The 10,896-nt window shown below is 46.5% G+C and overlaps 1 protein-coding gene across 1 annotated transcript in view; it reads left to right on the forward strand.

Moving 5' to 3' along the window:
* The window catches only part of LOC149473822 (carboxypeptidase O-like), an 82,505-nt gene extending 72,591 nt beyond the window's left edge, over nucleotides 1-9,914 (forward strand). Inside the window, exon 11 of the mRNA XM_089671542.1 lies at nucleotides 9,218-9,914. Within this exon, the coding sequence (XP_089527668.1) occupies nucleotides 9,218-9,489 (272 nt within the window). The 3' untranslated portion in view covers nucleotides 9,490-9,914. The remainder of the gene's footprint in view (nucleotides 1-9,217) is intronic.
* Nucleotides 9,915-10,896: the final 982 nt, after the last annotated feature.

Raw genomic sequence — 10,896 nt, forward strand, 5'->3', positions numbered from 1 at the left:
GCCTTCCTCTGGATCAACTGTGGGTATAGGATTATAATTTTTTTTTTTTTTTTTTTGATTGAACTGGATGGACGTTTGTCTTTTTTTCAGCCAGACTAACTATGTAACTATGAATGACAGTGGCCTTCCCAGCCACCATTTTTTTCACCTGGAAGGCCATCCCTTCCCCATCACCATCAGCATGATTTGCAAAAAGTACCTAATAAATATGTTTATTTGGGAGGCATAATCAATAGTAGTGGGTTGCTGCTGCTATAAACTTTATTATTACATAATATCAATTTTTCAATGCCAGATTATGGTATCGCTGATGATATCCCAGAGCAGGAGTCTACAAACTATTGCCCTCCAGGTGTTTAGCAACTGCAAGTCCCATGAGGTCTTGTAAGACTCTGACAGCCACAGCCAAGACACCCAGAGGCAGAGGCCTGTTGGGACTCGTACTACTTCAACAGCTGGAGGGCCATAGTTTGGAGGCCCCTCTCCCAGAGGATTGAAATGTTTCGTAAAACCATGTAAAATTATGTAGGCATCACTCAAGAAAGTAATTTGAATAATTTGAGTATTTACAATGTTGCCATTTAGGCCTTCTAAAAATACCCTCTCCCTGATGAAAACTAGTTTTTAAAACATTTTTTGTCCTCCAGGGCAGTGTCCAGTTTCCCATGCTATTTTTTTGACAATCCCTTGCCCATTAGTCTTACCAGAACTGATTTTTAAGCTTTGGCTCCATTGATTTCAGTGGGTTTCAGACTGACGACGGAACTTACGAACCAAATCAAGGTCAGTTAGGCTCATCCCTAATTTTGAGAAGAGGTAGAGAGCATGTCACAGGATGGAGAGTTGGAATTAAACTTAGAAGGGAACTGGAGGGGAAATACAGGTTCACTTGAAGTGCCCTACAGGGCAGTGTCCAGCTTCCCATGCCATTTGTTTAACAATCCCTTGCCCGTTAGTCTTAATTAATTTACTTCCATATTAAAGGATAAATTCACCTTTTTAAAAAAAAATAAATGCACTTTTTTCAGGTAAAACAAAAATGCATTTACTTTGTTTTTTGTAGGAGCCTGGAAAGCAGTGCAATGCAGGGCTCTTGCAGACTGTCAGTGTAAGCTGTCTGCCCCTAAGGGGAAGCAGTTATACAGGAGGAATCAATGAACTAATAGAGTGCTCCATAGCGCCCTGGTAGTTCATTGACAACTACAAGACATCAGCAGCAAAGGCTGTCGGTACTTGCAGGTAATTCATTTACAGAACTCTGTGAATGAATGATGAGGCCATGTGGATGGAGCCCCGCACATCCACATTCTTTTCCATGATAATGACAGCGGGTGTAGGGAAAAGATCCCCAGCCCACTTTCACATGGAGGGGGGTAGAGATGAGCGAAGTATTCAAAAATTCGATTCGGCTGATTCGGCGAATTCGAGGAATAAATTCGATTCGATGCGAATATATTCGCTGCGAATTTAACTTATAAAAAGGGTGTTTCTAGGCTTCAGAGAGCCTTTATATTAGTGCAGAACACTGTACCTTTAATTTAAATGCCCTTGGAGTCTGCTGGGGAAGAGAAATAATACTGTCAGTCAGTATGACATGCAGATGAGTGCCGTCGATCTTAGAATCACCGCGCACTTCACTCATTTGGGCAGTCACGGGGCCAAAACCAGAGTGTGGAGCCACAGTGTGGCGGTGGAGGCAGCAGCAATGGGAGGCCATACAGCACCCTATGACAAAATGGAACCCACCAGCAGTGGGAGGAGACCTGAAAGTGGCACATGGCAGAGTGTGGCGATGGAGACAGCAGCAATGGGAGGCCGTACAGGGACCCATGAGAGACTCTGGACCTGGCAGCAGCATGAGGAGGCGGTACAGGGGCCCATGGCACATTACGGGCCTGGCAGCAGCAATGGGAGGCCCGTAATCTGCCAGCACCCTATGACAAAATGGAACACACCAGCAGTGTGAGGAGACCTGAAAGTGGCACATGGCAGAGTGTGGCGATGGAGACAGCAGCAATGGGAGGCCGTACAGGGACACATGAGAGACTCTGGACCTGGCAGCAGCATGAGGAGGCGGTACGGGGGCCCATGGCAGATTACGGGCCTGGCAGCAGCAATGGGAGGCCCGTAATCTGCCAGCACCCTATGACAAAATGGAACCCACCAGCAGTGTGAGGAGACCTGAAAGTGGCACATGGCAGAGTGTGGCGATGGAGACAGCAGCAATGGGAGGCCGTACAGGGACCCATGAGAGACTCTGGACCTGGCAGCAGCATGAGGAGGCGGTACAGGGGCCCATGGCACATTACGGGCCTGGCAGCAGCAATGGGAGGCCCGTAATCTGCCAGCACCCTATGACAAAATGGAACACACCAGCAGTGTGAGGAGACCTGAAAGTGGCACATGGCAGAGTGTGGCGATGGAGACAGCAGCAATGGGAGGCCGTACAGGGACCCATGAGAGACTCTGGACCTGGCAGCAGCATGAGGAGGCGGTACGGGGGCCCATGGCAGATTACGGGCCTGGCAGCACCAATGGGAGGCCCGTAATCTGCCAGCACCCTATGACAAAATGGAACCCACCAGCAGTGTGAGGAGACCTGAAAGTGGCACATTGCAGAGTGTGGCGATGGAGAGAGCAGCAATGGGAGGCCGTACAGGGACCCATGAGAGACTCTGGACCTGGCAGCAGCATGAGGAGGCGGTACAGGGGCCCATGGCAGATTACGGGCCTGGCAGCAGCAATGGGAGGCCCGTAATCTGCCAGCACCCTATGACAAAATGGAACCCACCAGCAGTGTGAGGAGACCTGAAAGTGGCACATGGCAGAGTGTGGCGATGGAGACAGCAGCAATGGGAGGCCGTACAGGGACCCATGAGAGACTCTGGACCTGGCAGCAGCATGAGGAGGCGGTACAGGGGCCCATGGCAGATTACGGGCCTGGCAGCAGCAATGGGATGCCCGTAATCTGCCAGCACCCTATGACAAAATGGAACACACCAGCAGTGTGAGGAGACCTGAAAGTGGCACATGGCAGAGTGTGGCGATGGAGACAGCAGCAATGGGAGGCCGTACAGGGACCCATGAGAGACTCTGGACCTGGCAGCAGCATGAGGAGGCGGTACGGGGGCCCATGGCAGATTACGGGCCTGGCAGCAGCAATGGGAGGCCCGTAATCTGCCAGCACCCTATGACAAAATGGAACCCACCAGCAGTGTGAGGAGACCTGAAAGTGGCACATGGCAGAGTGTGGCGATGGAGACAGCAGCAATGGGAGGCCGTACAGGGACCCATGAGAGACTCTGGACCTGGCAGCAGCATGAGGAGGCGGTACAGGGGCCCATGGCAGATTACGGGCCTGGCAGCAGCAATGGGAGGCCTGTAATCTGCCAGCACCCTATGACAAAATGGAACACACCAGCAGTGTGAGGAGACCTGAAAGTGGCACATGGCAGAGTGTGGCGATGGAGACAGCAGCAATGGGAGGCCGTACAGGGACCCATGAGAGACTCTGGACCTGGCAGCAGCATGAGGAGGCGGTACAGGGGCCCATGGCACATTACGGGCCTGGCAGCAGCAATGGGAGGCCCGTAATCTGCCAGCACCCTATGACAAAATGGAACACACCAGCAGTGTGAGGAGACCTGAAAGTGGCACATGGCAGAGTGTGGCGATGGAGACAGCAGCAATGGGAGGCCGTACAGGGACCCATGAGAGACTCTGGACCTGGCAGCAGCATGAGGAGGCAGGCAGAACCGCCGTATCTTTATCACGGGTTTCCCAGGCCACCAAATGGCGACGCTGCATATGCTGACGCAACGCTGTAGTTCCAACATGGGCCCCCTGGCCACGCTTGACTTTCTGGCCACATAGTCGACATATGGCTACGTTTACTTCCTCGGGCGGCTTGACAAAAAGTTGCCACACCGCCGAGTAGGAAACTTTGCCCCCGCTACTCCTCACTGGCTGACTGCTACTTCCTCCGTGCACACCGGCACCACTACTGGCCATGGTTGTAGGCTGCAGTGGAGCTGGTGCTGTACTCCGTGGCCGTTTGCCTCCACTGACACTGCTGCGACCCTGCTGCCTCCTGGGCAACCCACCGACTGTTTTGCTCGCTGCCAAGCTGGCACCCTCTTCTCCTGATGATGCGGAAGCAATAGCCTGATGACGACGAGGCTGCCAAGTGCGATCAGCCTCATCATCATCAATTAGGGTCTCCGCCTCACTACTAGCCCCCTCGGCTGCGTGTGGGTCAGGAGACAGACCTGTCTCTAGACCGGCTACCGAGCCACTCTCCTCGCCAGTACTTCTTCGCCTGGCTGCTGAAGAGGCGGATGTCTCCCCCCGTTCCTGACCGCCCTCTGTTAGCTCTTCCTCACTGTACAGTGGGGCTGAGCCCACAGCATGCGATACTTCGCTTGGTGAGGGAACACCAAAGGACAGGGGCAGGTAGAGGACACGTGATTTCAGTGGGCTTGCTCCCGGGCCATGCCAACTAACGGTTGTGTCTGACGTACCCACCGACCGTTGGCTGTAGGTGTCAGAGGTGACCTGGGAAGAGGAAGACGACCGAGCCAACCAATCGATGACGGCAGGGTTGTCGGTGGAGACACGACCGCTGGATGACACCGGGAGCACTGGCCTCTGGCTGCGACTAGTGCTGCCTCGACCCCTTCCTCTGCTGCCACGTCTGCTCGCTCCTAAAACATTGCCTCCTCTGCCACTCCTCTGCGTGTTGTCTGACATACTCTTTAATTCTACGATTCTGTGTCCCTGAGTAACAATTCTGTGTCCCTCAGTAACAATTCTGTGTCTGTCCCTGAGTAACAATTCTGTGTCCCTGAGTAACAATTCTGTGTCCCTCTGTAACAATTCTGTGTCCCTCAGTAACAATTCTGTGTCCCTCAGTAACAATTCTGTGTCTGTCCCTGAGTAACAATTCTGTGTCCCTGAGTAACAATTCTGTGTCCCTGAGTAACAATTCTGTGTCCCTCAGTAACAATTCTGTGTCCCTCAGTAACAATTCTGTGTCTGTCCCTGAGTAACAATTCTGTGTCCCTCAGTAACAATTCTGTGTCCCTCAGTAACAATTATGTGTCCCTGAGTAACAATTATGTGTCCCTGAGTAACAATTCTGTGTCCCTCAGTAACAATTCTGTGTCCCTGAGTAACAATTCTGTGTCCCTCAGTAACAATTCTGTGTCTGTCCCTGAGTAACAATTCTGTGTCCCTCAGTAACAATTATGTGTCCCTCAGTAACAATTCTGTGTCCCTCAGTAACAATTCTGTGTCCCTCAGTAACAATTCTGTGTCTGTCCCTGAGTAACAATTCTGTGTCCCTGAGTAACAATTCTGTGTCCCTCAGTAACAATTCTGTGTCCCTCAGTAACAATTCTGTGTCTGTCCCTGAGTAACAATTCTGTGTCCCTGAGTAACAATTCTGTGTCCCTGAGTAACAATTCTGTGTCCCTCAGTAACAATTCTGTGTCCCTCAGTAACAATTCTGTGTCTGTCCCTGAGTAACAATTCTGTGTCCCTGAGTAACAATTCTGTGTCCCTCAGTAACAATTCTGTGTCCCTGAGTAACAATTCTGTGTCCCTCAGTAAGAATTCTGTGTCCCTCAGTAAGAATTCTGTGTCCCTCAGTAACAATTCTGTCTGTCCCTGAGTAACAATTCTGTGTCCCTCAGTAACAATTCTGTGTCCCTCAGTAACAATTCTGTGTCTGTCCCTGAGTAACAATTCTGTGTCCCTGAGTAACAATTCTGTGTCCCTCAGTAACAATTCTGTGTCCCTCAGTAACAATTCTGTGTCTGTCCCTGAGTAACAATTCTGTGTCTGTCCCTCAGTAACAATTCTGTGTCCCTGAGTAACAATTCTGTGTCCCTCAGTAACAATTCTGTGTCCCTCAGTAACAATTCTCTGTCTGTCCCTGAGTAACAATTCTGTGTCCCTGAGTAACAATTCTGTGTCCCTGAGTAATAATTCTGTGTCCCTGAGTAACAATTCTGTGTCCCTGAGTAACAATTCTGTGTGTGTCCCTCAGTAACAATTCTGTGTCCCTCAGTAACAATTCTGTGTCCCTCAGTAACAGTTCTGTGTCTGTCCCTGAGTAACAATTCTGTGTCCCTGAGTAACAATTCTGTGTCAATCAGTAACAATTCTGTGTCTGTCCCTGAGTAACAATTTTGTGTCCCTGAGTAACAATTCTGTGTCCCTGAGTAACAATTCTGTGTCCCTCAGTAACAATTCTGTGTCCCTCAGTAACAATTCTGTGTCCCTCAGTAACAATTCTGTGTCTGTCCCTGAGTAACAATTCTGTGTCCCTGAGTAACAATTCTGTGTCCCTCAGTAACAATTCTGTGTCCCTCAGTAACAATTCTGTGTCCCTCAGTAACAATTCTGTGTCTGTCCCTGAGTAACAATTCTGTGTCCCTGAGTAACAATTCTGTGTCCCTCAGTAACAATTCTGTGTCCCTCAGTAACAATTCTGTGTCCCTGAGTAACAATTCTGTGTCCCTCAGTAACAATTCTGTGTCCCTCAGTAACAATTCTGTGTCTGTCCCTGAGTAACAATTCTGTGTCTGTCCCTGAGTAACAATTCTGTGTCCCAGAGTAACAATTCTGTGTCCCTGAGTAACAATTCTGTGTCCCTCAGTAACAATTCTGTGTCCCTCAGTAACAATTCTGTGTCCCTCAGTAACAATTCTGTGTCTGTCCCTGAGTAACAATTCTGTGTCCCTGAGTAACAATTCTGTGTCCCTCAGTAACAATTCTGTGTCTGTCCCTGAGTAACAATTCTGTGTCCCTGAGTAACAATTCTGTGTCCTGAGTAACAATTCTGTGTCCCTCAGTAACAATTCTGTGTCCCTCAGTAACAATTCTGTGTCCCTCAGTAACAATTCTGTGTCTGTCCCTGAGTAACAATTCTGTGTCCCTGAGTAACAATTCTGTGTCTGTCCCTGAGTAACAATTCTGTGTCTGTCCCTGAGTAACAATTCTGTGTCTGTCCCTGAGTAACAATTTTGTGTCCCTAAGTAACGGTTCTGTGTCCCTAAGTAACGGTTCTGTGTCCCTAAGTAACGATTGTGTGTCCCTAAATAACAGTTCTGTGTCCCTAAGTAACGGTTCTGTGTCCCTAAGTAACGGTTCTGTGTCCCTAAGTAACGGTTCTGTGTCCCTAAGTAATGATTCTGTGGCCCTAACTCTTTCCCTCAATACAGACAGGTGGTCTGTCTCTCTTGAATGACTGGAGGCTAATGGAGAATTCTAAAATGGCCGCAATTTATAGCTCGACCATTACACAGTGCTGGCTGGCTGGCTGCTGATTGGCTAATGCGATCACATGTCATGAATGAATGCATTATGGGTCAGCGCGCCTTGTCTGCGCGCCTTCCCACAGATCCCCGCTCCGTCGCCGCACATGTCGCTGCCATTTTTGGAAAAATTTCGATTCGCGCATCCAAAGTCTGCTAATTTTCCGATTCGGCGCGAATCGAAATTTTCCTAATATTCGAAACGAATTCCACTTCGCCAAGTTCGATTCGCTCATCTCTAGAGGGGGGGATCAGGGAGCGACTGCAGGAGTGGGAACATGTTACATATTCCACCCTAAATATGGATGGAACATATTCCCAATGGTGAACTTATCCTTTAACCACTTACCGCCCAGAATATAGTAAAATGACGGCTGGGCAAAACTCTCATTCCTACATTAGGGTATCATATGGCCTCCTTCCCAGATCGCCATGCCTCTTATGAAGTACGTCGGACTGTCTACTTTGCAAAAAGGGGTTATTTGGGGATATCTGTACTGTTTTTGGGCCTCAAGAAATTAGATTGGCTGTCAGTACTTCAGGATTGATCAATTTTCAGATATATACCATAGTTTGTGAACTCTATAACTTTCCTACAAACTAAATAATAAACACTGATTTGGGTTATTCACACCAAAGAAATGTAGCAGAATACATTTTGGCCTAAAGTTAAGAAGACCAATTATTTATTTGTTATAAACTTTTATAACAGAAACAAAGAACAGTGGGGTTTTTTTCAACATTTTCAGTCTTTTTTTGTTAATGTAGCAAAAAATAAAAGCCCCAGTGGTGATTAAATACCACCAAAAGAAAGCTCTAGTTGTGTGAACAAAATGATAAAAGGTTAGTTTGGGTACAGCGTTGCAGGAACGCGCAATTGTCATTCAAAGTGTGAGAGCGCTGAAACCTGAAAAATGGCCTGGGCAGGAAGGGGGTAAAAGTGCCCGGTATTGTAGTGATTGAACTGTCATTTCAGTACATTCATAGTACATTCATCAGACGGCTTTGTAGAATGTTCCGGAAGTAACCTAGGACTTGTCAGCGTTCCTGGCCTACACACAGCTTGCCTACAAAATTTGCAGTTTTCCCTGTATAATATGTTAATGTTACCAGGGGCAGCACAGTGGCTAAATAGTTAGCATTTCCACCTGGCACTACAAGGGTCATTGGTTTGAATCCCGACCACAGCACCACCTGCCTAGAGTTTGCATGTTTTTCCCTTTGTCTGCATGGGTTTCCTTCAGTACTCCGGTTTCCCCCTACACTCCAAAGACATGTTGGTAGGTTGATTGGATCCAGTCTAAATTGGCCCTAGTATGAACGTAAGTTAGGGACCCTAGACTGTATGCCCCTTGAGGGTTAGGGACTGATGTGAATGTACAATATATATATATATGTAAAGTGCTGCATAAATTGATGGTGCTATATAAGTACCTGAAATAAATAATAACCTGTTTATATGCAGGTTGACCTATTAGCATACAGAAACTTTTACTGACATCTCCCCTAATCAACCATGGACTTAAGGGTCCCTGGCCTACAGCACACGTCACAATTGTGTCTAATTTGAACCATATTGGATTGCTGTCACAGCTGGACACTAGAAGAATGAGATGTAGAACACCTGCAGCAACAGTTAGCAGTATAGCGTTGGGTTGTAGCATTAGTCCATTGCAGGCTTCTGATTTTTTTTGGAACCCAGTAGGATGAATGAATAGTGGGATGGCATCAGTAATGGTAAGGTTTATTATTTCAGCCTCATTAATGTACTCGAGTTCCAGAGAAAGTATTGGAGGGGGCCATATCCAGACTGTGGGCTTTAGATTGAGGATGACTGATGTAGTGTATGGCCACACACTAATTATTTATTCCATGTGCTTTTTGTTGTATTCTTATAGGGTATTATGATTCTGGTTCATCTGGTGATTGGGCAACAGATATTGGAATAACATTTTCTTATACCATTGAACTAAGAGACAATGGTACCTATGGATTTCAGCTTCCAGAGGATCAAATTAAACCTACGTGTGAAGAAGCCACCACTGCAATAATGGCCATGGTTGAATATGTTCATGACACTTATCTTGAAAACAGATGTGTAGCTGTGACTGCTGTCTGGATCAATATGTTTATTTCAGTCATTTGCATATACTATACAATAAATTATTAAATACCTTAGGCATAGTACACACTACTCCCTCAGTCTCTGAGCTCACTATTTATAAAGTGGCTTTATGCAAGATGAGGCATTGCTGATGTCGGTCCTGGTTGCAACTATCAGTGAGCATCGAACACTGTGCATTTGCTGAATTAATCTCAAATATCACATGAACATACATTATTTTGTTCAGCAAATTTACCACAAGTGGTGTGTACTGGTGCCTGCAAATAAAGAAGCAATCAATGATGTCTACCCCACACCACATAACATCGATGTATGATATGCATTGAATGTGATCCTACTGATAACAATGGGTCTAATTATTTAGTGATGCCTAAATGAAACATAAAATTGTGGCTTAAGTTAATGATACACTTGTGAAATAATTCACTGAACCATTGGTGAACATCTATAATAAAGTATACATTTCTGTACTACTCTGCTACATCCTCTGTGAATGTGATGTGAAAAAAACAATCCTTGATATGTAGCCCCAGTTGTCCGCTATATTAAAGGCAGGTTGGAATGCATGCATAGTCAAGATCAGTGCATATCATAGCAGGTGGAGATAGCAGGTAGAGCGTATTCATATTGCCTTAGTGCCTATATCCACAATTCAGGAGAAAGTGGGCTACCATACTAAACCTCATGCACCTCTGAAGACTTTCTGAGCACAAGTATCAAACTGTGTCTGTGAAGATGTGTGTTTGAATTTTTGCACCTATACTTGCCCAGAGCGCACATGGAGTCTAAATAGAACATTTTATTTTATGACATAAATGTAATATATCAGCTCATCTAGTTAGTAAATGTGTACTGACAGAATTCTGTTATAGCACCTCATAAAATTATAATTCCAGTCTCCAGATACACTTTCCAACCTCACATTTTTGTTTTGTTGCTTTTAAGTAAGCACGTATGGCCTTAATACTGTCTTTTACAAAAGCTTTATTGTTTCAGATCTGAGAACAGTACAACAGAGAAGTATTGATAATGACATAAGGGCATAGCTTTGTTAATCGTTTCAACACTAGGATTGAAAACATTGGGTAACGGTGGTGCTTTCCAAACCTTATGCAAAAAGAGAAATACTCTAAGCCCTGGTAACTGAGGGAGACTGAGGGAGGGTTGCATGCAAAGGATTTGCACTGAAGACATGAACATATTTTTGTTACTGGGCTAGAATGGCAGCCAGCTGTACAAAAAATTGACAACCACCCAACCTATAACTGGCCTTTATAGCAAGGTGCACATGGAAGGGCAATACACAACACAAACAAAGGATTTCCCAGGACGCTTACCAACCAGCCTGCAAAAACAACCAAAGTGGCTCTGTCTAACTGTTTGCATTAAAAACTGAGGATTTTGTTTGCACGCATTTGGAAATATATGTGTAAGCCACAGTCCCATGTCAAG

Source organism: Staurois parvus, unplaced genomic scaffold (genome assembly GCF_062004578.1).
Source record: "Staurois parvus isolate SC_StPar_1 unplaced genomic scaffold, SC_StPar_1.0 ptg000011l, whole genome shotgun sequence".
In the NCBI taxonomy this organism is placed as follows: Eukaryota; Metazoa; Chordata; class Amphibia; order Anura; family Ranidae; genus Staurois; species Staurois parvus.